This window comes from Maniola hyperantus, chromosome 20 (assembly GCF_902806685.2).
Source record: "Maniola hyperantus chromosome 20, iAphHyp1.2, whole genome shotgun sequence".
Taxonomy (NCBI): domain Eukaryota; kingdom Metazoa; phylum Arthropoda; class Insecta; order Lepidoptera; family Nymphalidae; genus Maniola; species Maniola hyperantus.
Window position 1 is genome coordinate 12,795,135 of NC_048555.1, and position 22,150 is coordinate 12,817,284.

The following is a 22,150-nucleotide window of genomic DNA, read 5'->3' on the forward strand; positions in this document are numbered from 1 at the left end:
ACTGGTTCGGAATGCCTTTCCTACCGAGAAGAACCAGCAAGAAACTCTATAAAAAACCAAGACTGATCTTCAAGTTAAGCCAACAAAAAGATATTAGGTAGGTACCTACCTATTTTTTATCCATCAAGAGTCAAGACCAAATTACTATAAAAAGCTCCTTTAAAGTCCACGACACGACTTTTTTATTTATCTTTTAAATTTAAATGATACCGTAGAGCAGATGATTGCTTGTTGGGTGCTGTGTGGTGAGGTGCTTTATCGGTGAAGGAAAACATTGGGTAGAAACCTGTATGCATGGGAGTTCTCCATAATGTCACAGAATATATAATAGTACTAATAATATTCTCAAAGGTGTGTGAAGTCTGCCAATCCGCACTGGACCAGCATAGTGGACTATGGCCAAACCCCTTCTCACTCTAAGAGGAGACCCATGCTTTGCAGTGAGCCAGCGATAGGTTGATCATGATGATGATGATTATTATCGGTAAGTCGCACTTAATAATTATGATGAATAATAGTAGATTATTCAACATGGAGGTAATGTCACGGGCGCCGGGATAAATCCAAAGCGTAACGAGGAATGTTAGAGTAACTCCGGAGCGTAGCGAGGGTGTTGTATCTAGAATCTTGAGTGAAGCGCGGGGTTAAGGGCGTCCAGACAGATAGTATTACCCCTCAAGTTCAATACTCTACTTTTCACACCTCCCAAGATAACAAAATCAAAATCTAAGTATGCTTAAATAGGAACCTACCTATCTTGTGTTTAAAAGTTCTGAGCGCAAATCATTTATTACACTTTGAGCACCAATAGTTTCCGCAGTTAAATTAACTGCTGCTATTTTCGTCACTCGACATTTTTATTTCAAACTAGCTGCGCGGCGAACTTTGTACCGCCTAACAGTCGATTCTTTAAGAGAACTTCCCGGAACCCCTCCACTAACACTTAAACTTTATGGTATGGTATTAAATTGACTTTAAGTATTATTACGAATCTTTTGTATGGGAATATAGAAAAGTGTTGTTTTTAGACTTTTTATGCAATTCTAATATTAATAATATTCTATATTATTAATAATGGTCTAATATATCATATTATTTAACATTCAGTTAGTTTAATTTTTTATATATACCTGTAGTTCATTTTACTTTACTTCATTTCATTTTATATTTATTGTATATTTTATGAATTGTATATCGCCTGTATAATGGGGAGTGCTCTGAAGAGCTTTTTGACCTCATTCCACCCTCTTTTTCTACAACCGCACCGCGCGCCACCGTAAGGATTTCACCCTCACCCATCTGGGTGTCTGGTGCACTTCGACCGTCCGCTACGCCAGATCCTTCTTTCCACGCACGTGCAAACTGTGGAACCAACTCCCATCGGCGGTGTTCCCACTAGATTATAACATGGGGTTATTCAAGGGGCGGACCAACAAATTCCTAAAAGGCCGGCAACGCATCGGCGGCTCCTCTGGTGCTGCAAATGTTCATGGGCGGCGGTAATCACTTAACATCAGGTGACCCTCCTGCTCGCTTGCTCGCTATATCTATTAAAAAAAAAAAAAAACCTACTGGGTTATTTTGTCTTTAATAAAAAACTTTATTTTATTAGCGGCCATCTTCCCCGACTTACCCTCTATAATCTCGAAATATCGGATCGTCGAGTATGTAAGCACACAATACCCTATTTACCTCCTGACTACATGCGGCGACTGCGATCTCGCGCGAGGAATTGAATCATCATTCAGTTTAGTTCAAGGTTTTAGCCGCGACAAGCTGAGCTCGGGTTTACTAAACAATCTCTAAAAATAATAGGATAGCTTGGACGTATGAAACAGTTGAATTCTGAATATTACTAGGTAAGTAGCTAAGTAATTTTCAGTTTTATTAATTACTAGTGTGATAGCCGCGACTTGGTCCGCGTAAGTTTTCGGTTTTATAAATGCTGTGGAAAACTCTTGATTGAATGATTTGATTGATTCTGGGATAAAAAGTAGCTTAGATGTCCTGGCCTTCCCTGGGATGCAAGCTACCTGTGTCTGTACCAAGTTTCGTTAAAATCGGTTGAACGGATGGGCCGTAAAAACTAAGCAGACAGACACACATGACAGAGGGACATACCATACAGCACTATTGCATTTATAATATTAGTATGGATGGATGGCATGGTTTAGTTTATTTCAGCGTAAAATAATTGTTGTAGAGAGAGAGCCAACACGTGCTAGACTTCCGTTATTTTATAAAAGCTGAATGTTTATCTGCGTATTGTCCCCAACACTGGGAGGAACATTTTTTTGGTTTATGGGTGGCTTTGGGAGATAACAGGTAATAAAGGTGTAAAAACTTACGTCAAAAGTTACTTTAAGAGCGTCTGGCAGGGGCTTGCCACGACACTAAGTGCCTGCAATATATGACGCGATTCCTAATAACTATCCTGAAGAAAACATAAAAAAAATTAGACTTTATACATATAAAATATCGGATCTTTCAGTTTGAATCTTTAGTCATTTGTTTTGGACAACATGTAGGTATATGTTTTACATCCGTGTATTATCCGTTATCACGTATTATCCGTTATCATTGTTATTGCACAATTAGCGAATGGCTTTTATACCAGGCGTAAAACATTGAATTCGACTCACGACAACCTAGTCTTGACTGGACGGCCAAACCGATTCCCCATCTTGACGAACATTATCTAGCACAGCACAGCTTATGTAGGTACCTATATATATTCTGCTGAAGGATAAAATATATCTGTAGAAAATTTTATACTGGTGGGAAATATCTAGCACTCTAGCACTCGTTGGTTCGGTGTGTATCTACTTACAAACTATCACTACCCTATATATTATACGAAAGTTAAAGACCTAGAGAGTGACAGAGGCTACTTTTTATCCCGGAAAATCAAAGAATTCCCACGAAATTTTTAAAAATCTGCATTCACGCGGACGAAGTTCAGACATCAGCTGATGCACGAACTTCGTCCGCGTTTATAATATAAAAGGCGAACGATACGATTTCTCGTATCGTACATGTCGCTTACTTAACATGTAAAACAATTATTATTACTATTGTTATCAATCGCTTGTTCTGTTAACCCTGATAATATTTTAAATTTCGTAGCAACATTCCACTTGCAGCAGTCCACGATGTCGGAAGCCGAAGAAGTTCTCAACGAAATCCTCGCTAAAGTAGCCAAGGAACAAGGCTACGAAGATTGTCAGATATCTGCCAAGCGGATATCAAGCGGTGGAGCCAACTACACTAGCTTTATATACCAAGCCAGTATCTCGGCGCCGAACAAAGAGGAGCTCAAGTTATTCGTCAAAGTAGCAGTAGCGGGAGAAAAAATGAGGAGCATTGCACCGTTCCGAATCTTCGAAATAGAGAGTTTTGCATACAATGTTTTACTGACAAAATATAAAGAATTGGAGGAAAAGCACAACGTTCCTGAAGAACATAGACTGGTAACTCCCAAGTTTTATAGCAGCAGTGAAGAGTATTTAAGAGAAGCGATAGTTTTAGAAGATTTGTCAGCATCTGGATACATCACATATGACAGATTCAAGTCAATAGATTGGGAGTATGCGTCGAAAAGTATTCAGAATTTAGCAAAACTTCACGCTTTATCAATCGCTTGGTCTATCGAGGATCCGGAAGGGTTTAAAGCAACTGACACAATATCAATGGTTGATGCTTTAGACGGCATCATGGCTTACTTGGCCACTGTGATCACGAATGCTCTAGAAGTTACACGGGAGGAGAATAAGGAACGTCTTTCTAAGTTCGCCCAGAAAATAAGAGAGGACAGAGATTTCATGGTGATGTTCTACAAGCCCATAAAGCGGCCTGTGATAGGTCATGGTGACTACAGACCAAGCAATTTGATGCACAAGGTTAACGAGGTAAGTTTAAACTTAGTGCAACGGATGGGGTTTGAACTGTTAACGATTCGGTTATCAGACTGAACCTTAATCGTTTTTTATTGACATCAAATAAATCTTAAATTAGAATCTCTTCTTTGTCGTTGCACTCTTGACTGCTCTGTCTACTAATTCGCTAACTTAGTGTCCAACGATGAATCATAGTCAAGAGCTCATTGGACATTGTTTGGTTGTACATTGGTTGACATTAAAATTATTTTTCGTAGAAACCCTATCAATCATCGTTGAACACTGACTTAGCGAATCACCCCGCTGCGCTGGTGCCCTCTACTCTTCCTTGAACTACTAGACGTTCAATGGAGAGATCGTCGTGTCTAGGTATGTGACCAAAGAAAGTTTACAATCTCTACGCTTGTTCTGAGTACTGACGTAGACAGGACAGTTGAACTTTCGCAGACTGGTTCAGTTATTAAAATAATTTTCCGCTCGCTGCGCTTGTGTTGACACTTTCCGCTAGCATATTTTGTAAAGATATAAAAACCTTCTCAGGATGGCACCGTCAACATAATTTCGATTGACTACCAAACGCTGCAGCGCGGTAATCCTATCCTGGACCTGATGTACTTCATCTTCACTGGTTCGGACAAGAAGTTCCGCGATAACCATTTCAAGCAGACCTTGGAGTTGTACTACACGGAACTATGCGCCGCTCTCCGGAGATTCGACCTCGATCCTAACGAGATATACCCGAGGGAGGACTTCGACTATGAGTTGCAAAAGGTATGTGTACCTAATAGTCCGCGATAGGTTGATATGGCAATCGGGGTATGAGGCGGAGGGAACGCCCCGCACGTCACTTGCGCTCGCCTGCACCGGGTTAACGCGGGGGCTGTGCGGCGTTCCCGCCTCGATTGCCATTTTTTAAGATGTCGTCAGAATAGAATAGAATAGAATGTTTTTTTATTCATGTAAACTTTTTACAAGTAGGTACTTATGAATAGTCAGGTAGTTTTAATTTACCACGTCAAGTCGTCACCATCATACTTGTAGAAAAGCGGTCAAGTACGAGTCGGATTCGCACACGAAGGTTTCCGCACCATCGTGCAGGTTACATTATATGGCAAGGAGCACGATCTCTTATGAAGGAAAAGTGGAAAAAGTTGAAATAGTTCAAAAACCCTCAAAATTGGCGCTAGCGTAGGTAAAGTGTATGATATGAATGTAGCAGTTGTTAACGGAGTGAAGTATGCCAAATCAGAAAACAGTGGCGGCCATTTTGAATTTTTTATTACTTTTTTGTTATAGCGGCAATAGGAATATAAGTCCCGCAAACTGCTAATGCGCGTGGCTGCCATTTTAGTGACGTAAGCACTAGACTGAAGTTTAGCTAATGGTATATTTTTAATTCGGTTGACGTCAAAACGACATCTTTTGGATGTTATTGAGACATGGTTCCAGCGCAATAGCAATTTGCGGGACTTATACACACTGTGAAAATTTTAACTCTCTATCTATTACGGTTTATGAGATACAGACCGCAGACAGACAGACAGAATAGGGTTCCGTTGACCGTCCTCCTTCGAGTACGGAACGGAAAATTGAGTTTTTTTTTCATTTCAGGTGATGCCTTTCGGGCTGACGACAGCTATGTTCTGCCTGCTACTGGTGACCGTGGACGAACAGGACGCGCCCACCGTGAGCAAGGACATCGCCATCACCGACTTCGCGCTCAACCCGAGCACCCTGTACAAGGAGCGGCTCAACGATATCGTGGACGATTTCGTAGCAATGGGCATTATTTGAGACGTTTTAAAGCCTGACCAGAAAAATTCAAAAAACTTGCCCTGGGGGCGCCGCTAGATTATGATCTATGGTCACTTGCGCCGTTCACTATGACTTGACCCTGCAGTCATGTTGGCACCATTGCTTAGTTTGCTTTATTCTTTAGTTGATAGGGGTTTATTATTGCGTGATTTGTAATGGTGCCAATATAACGTCAGGGGTCAAGTCATATTGAACGGTCAATATAACTCAGTTCCACGGATTTTCCGCAATATGGCGATTGCCGAGGTAGGTATTTTATTTTTCCTCTTTTTTTTCTGGTCAGGCTATAAACAAAGAGTATGTAACTACTAGCTATAAATAGTAAGTAAATGTTAAATATGAATAATGAATTTTAAAATCTTAACTAGGTAGGTACCTAAAAGTATTACTAGTTAGATTATTTTAGTTTTAAGATAAAAGTTGTATTTTATAAAAAATATTTACACCTACAATTTTTTTTTTAACCAAAACACTTATTTAGACATTTAGGTACTACTAAACTAAGAGCCAGCGCGTCCCAGACCTTCGTAATTTTATGAAGGCTGCGAGTCTCTCTGCGTATTGTCCCACACGCACGCAGAGAAACTTTCAGCTTTTATAAAATAACTATCTTATGCCCGCGACCTCGTCCGCGTGGACTACACAAATTTTACCACCCCTTAGGGGTTGAATTTTCAAAATCCTTAGCGGATGTTTACGTCATAATAGCTATCTGCATGCTTAAATTTCAACCAGATCGGTCCAAGTTAGTTTTGAGCTATGCCTTGATAAGGTCAGTCAGTCACCTTTTCGTTTTATATATCTTCTATATATATAAAAGGAAAAGGTGATGACTGACTGAATGACTGACTGAACTGACTGACTCGATCTATCAAACGCACAGCTCAAACTACTGGATCGGATCGGATGAAATTTGGCATGCAGATACCTATTATGACGTAGGCATCAGCTAAGAAAGGATTTTTGAAATTCAACTCCTAAGGGGGGTGAAATAGGGTTTTGAAATTTTGTAGTCCACGCGGACGAAGTCGCGAGCATAAGCTAGTTTAGATGTATTTAGACGAAAGTCTGGCACGCGCTTGCTCTCTCTTTCTATATATATACACTTAATTTGATGAATTGTTTCCCACGTAAGTAGGGCATACCTAGGTTTTGTCCTAGTATTTGTGTTTTGATATACCTACGGCATGAGTTAGTGTACAAATAAAACACATCGTGTATACAGTATGCTGTTCATTTTATTATCTCAGGAATTATTTTCATATTAATATAATATCATAGTTTCATTACAATGGATATTCCCAGCGGGCAATGACGAGTGCGGCACGCCGTACCTGACCGGCCTCTATCACAAAACGTCGTGGCAATCATCGCGACGATCGCAATCATTCTTATGCTGAGATCTACATATTTTTGACTTTGCTCTGACTAAAGACACTGTTAAAACGAGACAGCGTTGTATATCGCTGGTACAAATCTGTCTCGTTTTAACCGAAACTTGCCAAAGTGCGCTATAAAGATCTCACTCTTACACTAGAATGAAATTCACAATCAGAATCCTTTTTTCTACTACTACGTAAAATAAAATAAAAATAAAATAATTATTAAATTTAAAATATCTATAATCATTCCTTGTACCACAGCGTGAGAGATTTTTTTTCATGCTAAAAAGTTTTCAAAATATAAGGGAACCCTAAAAGTGAACTTTCGAGTCGAGAATCTATGACTTCCTGCGGTGGCGTCAGAGGCGCCGCATCAGTGACGCCGCGACATGATGTCAGAATAATGTGGGTAGGTACTAAGCAAATGTAAATTCGAACTCAGCGACACCGCGACTTCGCGGCGTCACTGACGCCACAAATCCTCAACTCAAAAGTCCACCTTAAAACTTGCACTTTGAGTTGGTATGACAATAGTCCAATTGATAAGGCTTGAAACTGACATTCTGATTTCAGTTAATTCCATACCGTTGAGCTATTGACGCGAATGTATTAAAAAAGAATGACAAAGATTTATACCAAATAGCAATTGCGACGATCGCAATGCAATAGCAACAAGTTTCGTAATACAAGAGCCGGTCCATTACAGTTTCCAAATTAACATCCTATTCTTAAAACACAGACTTTTCAATCTTATGCTAAAGTCAAAACCTTTCAGCTTTTACTCTTACAACATCAAAAATAAAGTAAAAGGAACGCTTTCTAATTGCCTATGCTTATTCAACATTAATACGAACAACTCTTATACAATTTACAAAATATTAATTGTGATATTCAAATTATTCAGACACCATTAGTTACTCGAACACTTCATCTAAGACAATGAATAAAAAATGAATAATTTATTAATAGTCATAAACGTGAATAACGCGTTAGATTTTTACCGAATACGTATGTTCGAATATTCGGTTATTCAACAAATTATTGTCGTCACTAAATTGACAGATCTAAAATCAGTTTTATTATGAAAGTTATATGGTTATAACACTAGTTTTATTACTGTCAATTTAATTTATGTTAGAGTTTATTTTATTTTTATTTTTATTTTTTTTAGTTTGTATATATAACAATAAAATATTATCTTCTTTATGTTATATTGTTGTTTGATGATTTGAATGCATGCTTTTTAGTAAATCTATAGTCGACGCATTTTAAACTGAGTCGTCGAGTTATCTGACTCAGTTTAAAATGCGTCGACTATAGTTCATCTATCAACTTTTGCAAACCACAACCAAAGAACCATTGTTCGTATAAAAGTTAAAATCGAGCCGCAATTGAAAAACGCCGAGTAACCAGGTAGGTATTTAACTTACTCGAAAATAAAGTCTCATAACATCGCAACATAACACAGCCAATCAAAAATAACACGTAGTTTACATACATTTTAGGTCGACAGTGCATCTACACTCTACAACAAATACATTATACAATATTCATACCTCATTGACGATTTATTTAGTAGCTAATTTTGGTCGAATAGCAACACCGACAACCGTCTGTCAAAATCGTTGTCAAAAATGCAAATTCAACGCTTCACGGGGTATCAAAATTGCATGTTGCATACATTTTACTGACATTTACCATCATACAGCTTAGGTATTGCCAAATTTTGCTGATTGACAGATACTCTTGCAATATTAGTAAACATACGCAACTTTGAGTACCATACAATCAGTAAACAATAACAATTGCATACGCAATAATGGTATAGCAATAAAAAAGTCAATGACTTTTTGAATAACTTTTATTCAAATTCATTATTCAAAACTAGTCTTTCATAGCGTTATTCATAAGAAATATATCGACAGATGACAGAAGAGTCAGCTCCTTGCTATAATTACAATAAGTTGCTCGCTTTCATATAAACATTTAATATTTAATAAATTACCTAATACAAAACCTTTCTCTAAATTTGCATTATCTAGTGCATAAATAATAATTATTGTAACCGATTCGTATCAAATGTACAAATTTACGATACTAAATTGATTATACGAATTTTCATGATACTTCAAGTTTAGCGTTATGAACATGTTTTCATAACCCAAAGACCACGCCGAAATTATCTTTAGAAGCTTATTGCAGGTCACAATTAGCGCATACAGGCGCTTAAAAAACTTTTGGTCTTATAAAATGTCTACAAACAGTAACAGAATACTATAAAAGCTTTCAAAAGGAGGGATGACACTAACGATATGTAGTGATAAAATCTATGACAGCTAAACGCGAACTGGCAACATTGTAACTTCCAACAGAGATCATTAAAACATTGTTTCTGAATAAAGACATCGTGAATTATTTGCATATTGATAACCTTTAATTTAAACGTTGCACAGCATACAACGTTCTAAGTAAAAGATCCAATAGATATGAACATATTAAGTATACATCTTATTGAATTGTAGACTCTAATACTAACGGTTGAATAATATGAAATTATTAATGTAGCCATTTCCTATCAGGATTCATTATCTTCAAAATATTCTGTCCTTTTAGGATTACTATGTTATAGTGACCGCCAGAAAACAACAATTCCGAAGTCAATTTTAAAGTTACCTTACTGTCTCTTCGGCGCTTTGCCCGTAAATAGATATGACACCTAATATTTTAATAGGGTAACGGGAATATTTCCTCAGTTCCTCCTTGTCTGGTGCTAGATTTGACTTTAGCCCCAAGGACAGAATATTATTAAAACGACTCTAATCAACAATAAGCTACTCTGCTAAATAATATAGATACTATATTATATTTAAATACAATTACGAGGACTGATAATGTTTATTCGTCACAATTTCCAGAATGCGCGCAGCATTTGATATGAAACATTGTACTTCGATGATAGCTTACGAATCCTATTACTTCATAGGATGGCAAAAAAAGTTGACGAAATATTTGCCATTTAGAATTCGGTCGATCTTTCAGTTTTGCTTAAATGAGACTAAGGTCGGGATCTATGGAGGACCTATATTATATCAAAGTCTATACTTGTGGATAACTATACCTGTGGACAGCCAAATATGCACCTCATTGCATTTAACGCTTCGTTTAACATGACTAATATTCTTTTTAAAAATAAAAAGTATTGCACGCAAATCTCTAAACTTACCTAAATTGATACGCCAAAAAGCAGTGCTCTTTTTCCGTAAGAAAAATTGTGAAACGCACTATTTACCTATAAACCTATCAATTTAGTTTAGTTAAGAGATTTTTGTACACCGAATTAACACCTAATTGCAGTACACCGTAAATCCAGCCACTGATGTGATCGCAATGAAAAGGCTTATTTATATTTAAGTCATTTTATTCAAACCAGAACGCTAGTACAAAGGAACTATTCATTATCGTGAATAACGTAAACTTTGAATAACAACAACCTATTCGAATATTCAAATTGGCAATATTCTGTCACTCTACAATTAATTTTATTTGACATTTAATGAAAATGTAAATTAAATGGTGGCTTAAAACGGGCGTCTATACCGGTTATAGGTATTAAAAAAAACAGTGGGAAGTAAATATCGAGGTTAATAATTAATATACTGGAATGATATTCGAGAGTTATATAAACGATATTCGTTGCATATCAAAAGCGACGAACGAGTTCATTCAGTACAATAAACTATTCAAAATATAAAACTTCAATAAATGCGTTAACTATAATAATTATTATTATTACATTAATACAACAACGAATTAATTTTAACTAATTTTGTGATGATAAATATGCGACCAGCAGAATCAAGTAATATTTCTCGCTTACGATTCAATAATTTATATTCATACAGATATATTGGACTCCCTATAGCTACCACAACGGGTTGTTCCTGGCAACACCGGTTAAGTGCATCAAACAATTACAGACACTATACTCTATCCGCGGATATAAGTATAGCGCTCTCTCTGTCATACAAATGATAGAGACAAAAATCTTAATGGGCGTTAAACATTTTGAATCACCAACCAATCGCAAACGAGACTATGCCTTCTAATTAAATTTCAAGTAGGTATTTATTTTTGTTATATTGATTTTTTTTAAACAATTTTTGATTGGGTGGGGTCTTAATATGGTTAACGCCCACTGAGATTTGTCTCTATCATTTGTATGGGATTATGTGACAGAGAGAGCGCTATACTAACTTCTTTCCGTGGATAGAGTATAAATAGAAAGTAGGTAGGTACATACGAGCAAAAAAGCTTAGCCGTTCCGAATCAACTCGTGCCGTGCCGATTAATATGTGCACAACCGTGCACATATTAATCGATATTCAACACGTATTTTTTGATAATTGAAACACAGACTTATGTAAAAAAATGAAGGTAGACAAGAATCGCGAAAATAGACGTGCAAATTGCAATGCGTATGCTTCTGTATGAAATTGGTTAGTCTCATTTTTTTTAAGGCTCGTTTCCTGTCTACCTTTTACGTTTAGTTTGTGAAAAAACCCTTCAATAGAAATAGATAATTCTTTTTACTAAACTAGGCGCGCGGTCCCGAATAATACTGATAATATTATAGCGTTACAAAATCTATATTGCTGTCTTACTCGAGTACAGTGTGTGCGAAAGAGAAGCATGCTCCCATCATATTCAATACCCCCTCGTATGGAACTTACGCGGCGCGTGCCATAGATCCCTCGCATGTTCAAAGTTGAAACCTTTCCTTCGAGGCAAATACATAACACGTAAGTGCGTTCCTACCAAGCGAATACAGAAGTAGGGGTTTTTTTTTAAATTAATTTTACGACCCTGGATGTCAGCCCTTTAAGGCTTTAGGGTTCGCCCATTGCCTCAGACAATAATCTCTAAACATGTCTAAAACCTATCGAGTTATGAGTCTGAACTGCCGCGCAAGTCCGCACACGTTATTGACGGCACAAGTCTTACTTTGTACCAAAAAAAAAATGGCAGCGTCAATTACTCCTCACTTACACACTATACATATAGCTATGCACATTGTGGGTGAAACGGAACGATTAGCGCTGCTTCGTTTCGATTTATTTCTGTACTGGCAAGAACGTCTTTTCATCGCTAATCGCTACGACGCGGACGTATAGAAGGAATGATTAACACAGCCATTTGGGTACAATTCGCTTTTTTATTTTTCGTGCCGTCGAAAGAAGAGTTAATGACGAGTTATCAGGTTGCCAGACAAAATTCAAAAATATTGACCAAACATTTGTTTCGTGAGCCCATTCGCCTTGTGTGAACGCCTGAACGCGTGTTGTGTTTGCCTCAACATGAACGCCACAGTTTAAACATACGGGGCATGTGCAGCACAGCCTCCTAAGTCCCGTTCGAGGAGCACTCGATACGAACCCCGCGCACCGTCACTACCTGCCTTCAGGACCCCTCCATCACGCCAAAACGCATAGATCATTGTATAAAGCTCTTACAAACGTTTAAAAATGAATGGTCTCTATGAGTGTTTGGTTTACGTGGCATGCTGAATGTAATCCTATTGTCATTGCTAATGTCGGTCTCCAGTGGAAACACGCCAGTTTATTTTGAATGCACGATACAAATGTGGCAACATTGTGTAATCATGTCGAATCCGTTTTGGCGCAACGAATGGGCCACCAAGCGTCCCTTAACGTAATTTTATCAAATTTACTTTATTTATAGCTTTAAATACACATATACACTCAACGCCGAGAACTCATGTATCAATATTATTGTATTAATCCGCTATCATTGAAGGTACGTAATAATATATATTTTTTGATAACAGACACGGGTCGCTCGGGCCACGTGGACTTAGATATTAGAATAATTATAAATATTGAATACTAACTAACATAAATATTATAACTATCTAATTGGGAAAAACAAATATACAAATTGACTGAGGATTTTTTTTTGTTCAAAATATAATCTACGAAATTTACAACGCATTTATTTTTTACACACAATTAAAAAAAAAAAAAAAATTAGTGTTTATTAAAATTACACAATCATGAAATAATTATTATTAATATAATCTTTGACAGTGTAAATACAGAGAATACATAATGCATAAATTTGAAGAACTCACCCGCCATATTTGCGATTCGACGATTTTAGTCCTTAGTTTCAGGGTGAACCGTACTTTTGACATGACAGTTGACACAGAACAAATATGGCAAGTGAGTTCTCAAAATGTGCGCACTATAAAACAATTTCACTGGCAACACCACGAGAAACGACAAAAAATGGCGTCCACGCGGACCGAGGAGCCACGAACAACAGCGCCTAAGAAAGAGATAACAACTTTAGGATATTACCCATAAACACGTTGGTATTAATAGTATTATTACATCATTAAGTTTACATTTACAATAATCACTTACCTAAACAACTAGGGCTTGCTGAGACAAGTTATTAAGTTTTTTTTTATATAAATACAATACATGTAGGTATAATGCATACATTTACGCCATATATGCTCTATGCCAACTGTCATGTCTAAAGTACGGTTTACCAATCAAGGACTAAAATCATGACAGTTGACACACAGAGCAAATATAGCGAGTGCTTTCTTAAAATGTATGCACTATAGAAATGTTAGTGTTGCCATCGCAATAATGGAATTGAAAAAATAATCGACTTCTTGTTCCAATCGACCTGGATCTAATTCTCTGTTCCTAATCGATTTTGTCCTTAACAAACGGACCCTCCGAACCTTCTAAACCTTGCGTACCATATTCCCTCAAAAAATCCTACAATTCCTCTGGTACAACTACTGGTTTCTACGTACAACGCACTGAAGTCGATTATTTTAAATTAGGTTATTTTGAAGTCGTCTCAAAAATGGTAGTGTTCGTCTCTGCAAGCGTGCATACTAAAGTATAGTTATTGTACGGAGGCGGCTCGCGGCAAGTGCCCGTGCGCAAGCGAGTGTTGCCCGTCGTTACACTACGTAGATAAGCTAACAACTACCAATTTGGTACGAAAACGAGTTGATAGATGCCGCATCCACCGCGAGCGAAGCTAAGCTAGCATATAGGCCCTTCTCAACCAACTTGATGCAGCTCATATTTTAACACGGCACGTCTCAGGCTGTATAGCCCGCTATCCACCAAAGTGATGATGTGTTTAGCAGACCAATCAGATTATTGATAGACTAGCGATCGCCCGCGCCTTCGCTCCCGTACGAATTCATTGCCGGCACAGACAGAAACATAAAGGAAGATTTTGGATTCATCTATACATTAAAAAAATATCAACTGATAAAGATGTGGCAAAGTGCAGCGTTGGAAGTCAGCCTGCTAGGTAAACAGCCGACTTCAAACGAATGGCAGGGAGCCGCTGGATGGCGGCAGCGCAAGACCGTAGGTTGTGAAAGTTGAAAGACCTATGTCCAGCAGTTTACGTCTATCGGTTGATAATGATGATAATAATGAATGTGGAATAAGCTAAGCTATTACCAGCTTAGCTTCGTTTGTGGTGGATGTAGCGTATAAAGTATAAACATATTGAACATATTATAGAAATAGTATAATTTATAGATGCTTACACAACTCTGATTATAATAATTGAAGGTACTTAGCAATTAGCATATCCGACTTGATATCTTATTATCGTCTTTACCTAACACGTAATAAGGTTCACATTCGTTTAGAACGCCGTTCGATGCTAAAACACAGATACGAGAACTCTGGAAGTCAGGATATAAGCACTGAAGACGTCTTGAAGGCACCAGACACAAGTACAGTCCAAGAAACGTTTGACATTCAAACACACAATTACAAGTGTAATGCGTACAAAATGAGTTCTCACACGCCATTTCGAATTTACGTGTCAACTGTCATGTCAAAAGTACGATTTTAGTCCTTATTTTAAACGTGAACTGTAGGTCGATTTCGTAAAACCTGCATCAATCATTATTACAATCTCAATTGTGCAGCAGCTGCTCGATTACGGTAGAATGACAGCTACAATGTCACAATCGCAATCACCTCTGATTGGATGATGCTCGCTCACCATTGGATACAATAAATTGTTGCAACAAGAATCGCCCAAATTCAGCCAATCACAACAATTAAGATTGCAATAAATAATGATTGATGCAGGTTTTACGAAATCGACCTACCGTACTTTTGACATGACAGTTGACACATAGAGTTAAAATTACAAGTGAGAACTCATTTTATACGGACTATATAGCACATAACTGAGTAGGCTCCTGCGGTAGTAGAGTGATGCGGGAGGGTGACGTCACAAGTAGACGAGTCACTGAGCTCTCGCGTCACGTCATCACAGCCCTCCCGCACCGCTTCACTACCGCAGGAACCTCCTCAGTTATGCGTTATGCTTGTACTTATTTTAATATTATAGTCTATAAGAACTTTATACACAAGAACGCAATCATGTTTTAGACTTATTTCGTGGTTTAAATGATTATTGAGTAGGTATGATTTTTATAACATTCGGTGGTAAAAAAGATATAAGTATACAAAAGCATCTTGGGTGTGGTATCACCAGGCGTATATATCTAAATATATAAAAGGGAAAAGGTGACTGACTGACTGACTGACTGATCTATCAACGCACAGCTAAACGGATCGAGCTGAAATTTGGCATGCAGATAGCTATTATGACGTAGGTATCCGCTAAGAAAGGATTTTTGAAAATTCAACCCCTAAGGGGGTGAAATAGGGGTTAGAAATTTGTCCACGCGGATGAAGTCGCGAACATATTAAGCTAGTTGTAGCATATAATAAGCATGCGTTACTTTGCGGATTATAATTCAGACCAACGATCCGTTGCAAACTATACACCTAGTGTGACCACACCCTTATAGTCAGCAAAAAGCAGCACTTTTCAGAATTAACTATATCTATCTATTAATTCAAACATAAACATAATTTAACATGATTCCTTGAGAAATGCTTTCATTTAAATTATAACTAAGAGTGATAATAATCCATACTAAACAAAAAAAAATGTTTGTACTACAATAACATGAAAATATTTTTATATTTTTTATAGCAGCTGTATAATTAAAACTATATTAATTAAAACTGGGATTAACTAATATTACAACATACATTCATATTTTTGCAATATATTCATTATTTCGTACTAATAATACAAATAGCAATACAAATTTTTTAGGTATTCTTTCTTTATTCATTCTTGGTATACTAGTCGACATTTTTCCTAAATTTACATACCATACCCATCAATACTCGAAACATAACGGAAAACCTAAAATTAATAAAAAAAAGACTACCTATGCAACATTATCGAAGTATTATTTCGAGTCTTTAATTCGTATTTCTTCATACTGAAAAATTGGTAAAAATTCACAAAAAAATCTTGAGAACAAATATTTAATAAACAATTATAAAACTAAAAACTGTACATAATATATGTATTATATTACAAAGATTTAGGCCATTCGTGCAAAAAAAATATTAATTGTTAAAATTAAAATATGAATATAATGCTCGACACATTGATTGGCTTCCAAATGACTAGCCGATTATTTTCTAATTACGAAAATCATTAGATTCAAACGAATTTGTCAGCAAGCATAACCGCCACGATATATTTAACACGAGAATTGGTAATAGTACCTACTGCTAACAATATTAACGAAATGTAAAGTAAACGTGTGTAAGCGCACTTATAATAATTAATTATCTCTGACAGACGTCACGTGATGTGTTGCATCACCATCTTGAATCGATTGGTATAAAAGCGAGTATTTGATGATTCTTAAGACTCATTCGACTATTAAATGCTTTTGTGTTTAGGTCGCATTTCTGATTGAGTGGTTTCAATAGCAATTGTGCCCTAATCAAGTTAATATTGCAGTAAGGTTATTATGAAAGGCAAAACTCTCGATAAGCCGCTGTGTGTCGTGGTTAATATTCAACTTCACTTCTGGAATGTTTATACGTGAAATGAGGAGATCCGTAGGAGAACTAGAGTAACCGACATAGCTCAACGGGTTGCGAAGCTGAAGTGGCAATGGGTAGGGCACATAGTTCGTACAACCGATAGACGTTGGGGTCCCAAGGTGCTGGAATGGCGACCTCGCACCGGAAAACGCAGCGTTGGAAGACCCCACTAGGTGGACGGACGACATCAGACGAGTCGCACGGAGCCGCTGGATCCAGGCGGCGCAAGACCGTGGCGTGTGGAAGTCCCTATAAGAGACCTATGTCCAGCAGTGGACATCTATTGGTTGATCATGATGATGATGAAAGTAAACGTTGAGTGTGTGTGAGTGTCTGTATGTTGGTATGCGTTATGGTTCCAAAAATGCCATCATTATGATATGAGGGTTACATTTCTTTGAATATTGTTATTCATAGATATATAAAATATGTTTTTTTTTTTCGATTCTACGGTCACAAAATCCGTAATTTTATCCGCGACAGTTTTCTATACTCTATCAACAGAGAAAAGTTAGTATAGGATTCTCCCTGTTACGTCATCCTATACAAATGATCGAGACACGGAACTCAGTGGGCGTTAACCATTTTAAGTCACCAACCAATCACAAACATGTTTTCAAAAAACATTCGAAATTTAATTCGACAACAATGGTAACGATTCTGATTACAACTCAATTTTAGAGTGTTTGCATCCCCTTCCTACCGATGTAATATGAAAAGGACAAGAACAGTTTGACAGTTTTAAATTTAATTGAACTGCCAAACCTCGTGACTTTAGCTGCCAGTCGTGAGCATATTGTTTAAATTTGTAGCGTGCACTAAAATTTTGTATCTTTAAATTTAAAATTCATGTTCCGTTCTTTTTTTTAGCGATGTTAAAAAGAAAGAGATGCAGATACTCTAAATTTAGTTTAGAGAAAAACAAGAGAATCGACGCCATTGTTTTAAAAAACATTCGAATTTCACTTCGAATGTTTTTTGAAAAACATCGAAGTTCTAGTTTCGAGTTTTTTGTCTCTGTCATTTATATGGAATTACGTAACAGAGAGTGTCTCATACTAATTTGTCTCCATGTATAGAGTATACAGACGGTCATGCGAGGCTATACATAGTGAAATGAAATCATACAATTTAGTGCAAAAGTTCGAGCATTCCTAAGGCAAGATTCATCGTCCACGCCAACATGGTCCTCTTACCAATTCACACGTGACAGCTATCCTACTGTTTCCATCCTTTCAATACACGTTAAGTGCGGTTCTGTCTTTTGACCGAGAACAGAGAAGGTTTATGTCACTTCTCTTGTCGGGATATGGCCAGGGCTAGCTGCAACTCTGCGTCTTCCTGCCTTCGTCTGGCTTCCGCTTCCTCGTTCAAGCGCTTGGACTCTGCCGCCGCCCACGCCAACTGCTGCTCTTCCGAGGGAATCACTTCTGAGCTCTTCGCTTCGACGGGTTTAGCCTTTTTGTCCTTATTGTGTCTCGTCCTTCCTATACCTCCTATTGTATGGACTAGCGACCTCGCGTATTTTACCGGCTTTGGAGATTTCTCCTTTTTGCTCGGTAATGTATTCGTCGGCCACGTTTCGTTGAGGTTTTTATTATTACTGTTCGTAGTGTTGGCGTTCGAGTCCCAATCCGTCGCCCAATTGTCTGTTTTGTTGGACCAGGTGTTGTCGGTCTTGTTGGCCCAATTGTCGGTCTTCCAGTCGCTGGTGAAGCCGGTTTTGGACGTGTTGGATGTTTTGGTCGCGGTGGAAGTCTTGGAGGTGTCGGTCCAGGCGTCTTCCGCGGGCTTGGCCCAGGCGTCCTCCATGGCCCAGTTGTCCGTGGGCCAAGCGGCCCAGGTGTCGTTGTTGTTGGCCTTGGCGGCCGTGAAGGGGTCGGGCGGGGCGGACACTCTGCCGCTAGCTCGGTCCGGCGCGGCGAGGCCGTTGACGGTCGAGGAGGGGGTGAAGAAGTCTTCGGTCGCGAAACCGGCGGCCGACGTCGATCTCGCGAAGGGGTCGATCTTTTTTGAGTCAGTGACGTCAGAGAAGGGGTCTTCGATATTGAACGGGTCCTCGTATCTGTAGTCTTTGAAGGGGTCCTCGGTGAAGTCGAGGGCGGGTTTGCGGAGGTTCTGGGCGAACACAAACTGTGAGTGAGGGGGGGTGGGGGTCGCGTGAGGGGGGGGTGGGGGTCGCGTGAGGGGGGGGCGGGGGGTGGGGACGCACAAGAGTCGCCGCCGCGTCCGCTTAGCGCTGCAATGTGGGGACAAGCACGAGCGTGTTAGCATATAGTATGTTAGTGGACAAGTGTGATGAGATAATGAACAATTAGTTACGAATATTAGAATATCACCAGACACTAGTAAAAATTTTACAGAATTGTATTATCAGAGTTGTACAGGAAAAAACAAACTCTTTACCAACAAAAAAGGTCAGTTTAACTAGAATTTTGGACAAAAGTAACAGTATGGTATGACATGCTGGTTTTAAATGACGTTGATTAAGTTAAAGTTTCGTATTATTACTAGTGTCAAGTTACATAAGTAAAATGATATTAGAAGTATTATTTACACAAAAGTATTAGGTATTCGGTGAAAATTAGAACATTATATAAATATTAAATCAATCGATAAGAAATTAAATAAACAAGATATAAAAGGACATCATGCAAGTCACATATAAAGCACCTTTAACAACAATACTAACCACAAGCTGTCTACTTTTTATAACCCCAGTCAAAACTAAAATTATCCACTTTCTAAACATAATCCAACTTTCCGCCTTTTATAACTGTTTTGATAGTATAGTCAAACCGGCCGGCCATCTAAGGGCTAAGAGCCATAAAAGTTAACTAGATAAAATATTCCAAAAGATCATAAGTCAGTACTTACACTTTCGAAACGCTACTGTAACTGTTTGCGTTAAGGTTCAATGTCAAATCACGTCATTAATAATTTCAATAGAGTTGCTAAAAATTTTACTACAGGGTTGCAACAAACAGAACCCGGAAGTCCGGAAATCCCGATCAGTCCTTCTTTAGAACTGACAAAATACAACAAAAAGGCCTTAGCCTTAAAAAATTATGAATTGAGAGATAGTTCAGAAAGTGAAATTGATGATATTGATTCTAATGTTTAGATATAAGAGTCATAGATTTTTTTAAATATTTTTATCATCATTGTTAATTCTTTGCTTCAATATTTTAATATCTTTATCCAATTAGTTTATTATGCTGTTTTTCAAAGATTTTAGAGTCGGTTGTATACGACAGTATTTACCATCACGTTTTCCCTATCATAACACCCAAACAACATGGCTTCGTTAAAAATCGCTCTACTACGACTAATTTGTTAGAGTACAAAAATTTTATTTGCAGGTCATTTGCTAGGCAAGGTCAAACAGACTCAATTTACACCGATTTCTCCAAGGCATTTGATAAGGTCAATCATATAATTCTTTGTCATAAACTAGGTGCTTATGGTATTTGTGGCAACCTCTTACGATGGGTGCAATCTTACTTACTTAAGAGATCACAATTAGTAGCCATTAAAGGGCATGTATCGTCACCAACCATTATCACCTCGGGTGTCCCGCAGGGCTCTCTCTTAGGTCCACTCTTCTTTAACCTATTCGTCAATGATCTTGTAGACAAATTACATTGTGAGAGTTTCTTTTATGCCGATGACCTCAAAATTTTCAAATCAATTGACAATATAAATGATGCTCTTTGTCTTCAAGATGATTTGAACGCTGTTGCTGACTGGTGCACCGATAATCATATGAGTCTTAATATTGATAAATGTTTTGTGGTCAGCTTTACTCAAAGAAAGTCTAAGAAGATTGAATTTAATTACTCTTTGAAAGGTCAAACTCTCACAAGAAAGACATCGGCTAAGGATCTTGGTGTCATATTTGATGACAAATTGACGTTTAGAGATCATTACGAATACATAATTGCCAAATGTAACAAACTGGTAGGATTTATTTTAAGATCGACGAGGAATTTTAAAAAGCCTTCTAGCTCGATACATCTTTATCAAGCCATGGTTCGAAGTATAATGGAATATAATTCTGTAATATGGTCTCCGTACTATGCAGTTCATTGTCATCGCTTAGAAAGCGTACAAAAGAAATTTATTCGCATTTTATCTTATCGGCATCATTTCGGCCATAGGCGCACACCTTACCACGACAGACTGAAACACTTTGGGTTACGAACTTTAGAATTTCGCCGGAAGTATTATCATTTAATATCTCTACATAGGATTATTCACTCCAAAATAGATTCTCCCGTATTGCTGTCGTTGATTAATATTAATTATAATGTCCGATTTAGAAACCCTAGAACTTTTGCCCTTAGTGTATATAAGAACAATACTTCCTTTTACAATCCCGTTGTCCGTATGTGTCGCCTGTACAATGATCTTTTCACAGCTAACCGTAATATTGACATTTTTAATAATAATTTGAACACATTTAAAAAACATATTAATCAACATTTTGCATCTTCTCCACTTTAAGTATATTTTTCATAGTTAATTTTCTTGTATTTCTTTTTTCTGTGTTTTTATAAATTGTATCTTATCAGTTAGTTAGTGCATATATTTATTTAAGAATTGTTGTGTACACATATTTAGGGTTACCGCTTAGATCTTAATCTATTGTTTTTTATTTTTATTTGGACCATTTATAGCTGAAACCTGTTTTGTGTGCCTTTATAATAAAATAAATAAATAAATATCTTCTTATTTGAGTTATTTGTTTCATTATTATATTATAAGTATTTAACTTGCATGCAGTTATGATGGCCCATTTAAAGATACATTTATTTGACAACCAAATTTATTTTAGCTTTGAACAAGTAGTTCTTAGGTTGAATTTTACTTGCACGCATTAGGACCGTTCAAAATGTAAAACACTATTTTTGAAAAGTTTCATTCCTATTAGCCCTTAGCCGGCCGGTTTGACTATACTTTGGCTCATCATCATCATCCACCCGTGCTGACCCACTACTGAGAACGGGTCTCCTAACAGAATGAGAAGGGTTTAGGCCATAGTCCGTTAAGCTGG

The 22,150-nt window shown here is 37.5% G+C and overlaps 2 protein-coding genes across 8 annotated transcripts in view; one reads left to right on the forward strand and one right to left on the reverse strand.

Moving 5' to 3' along the window:
- Positions 1-6,456, forward strand: part of LOC117991738 (uncharacterized) — a 19,824-nt gene extending 13,368 nt beyond the window's left edge. For 2 of the 4 annotated variants that reach the window (XM_069505463.1, XM_069505462.1), the window contains exons 2-4: positions 3,144-3,908; positions 4,437-4,667; positions 5,508-6,456. In XM_069505463.1, the coding sequence (XP_069361564.1) occupies positions 3,153-3,908; positions 4,437-4,667; positions 5,508-5,690 (1,170 nt within the window). In that variant the 5' untranslated portion in view covers positions 3,144-3,152 and the 3' untranslated portion in view covers positions 5,691-6,456. Of the gene's footprint in view, positions 1-1,776; positions 1,860-3,126; positions 3,909-4,436; positions 4,668-5,507 lie in introns of those variants that run through there. The other 2 variants (XM_069505459.1, XM_069505460.1) reach the window with 2 other exon arrangements.
- Positions 6,457-6,929: 473 nt separating this feature from the next.
- Eps-15 (Epidermal growth factor receptor pathway substrate clone 15) overlaps positions 6,930-22,150 on the reverse strand; it is a 43,246-nt gene continuing 28,025 nt past the window's right edge. For 3 of the 4 annotated variants that reach the window (XM_069505423.1, XM_069505424.1, XM_069505425.1), the window contains one exon: positions 9,504-19,212. In XM_069505423.1, the coding sequence (XP_069361524.1) occupies positions 18,385-19,212 (828 nt within the window). In that variant the 3' untranslated portion in view covers positions 9,504-18,384. Of the gene's footprint in view, positions 8,367-8,436; positions 19,213-22,150 lie in introns of those variants that run through there. The other variant, XR_011237924.1, reaches the window with a different exon arrangement.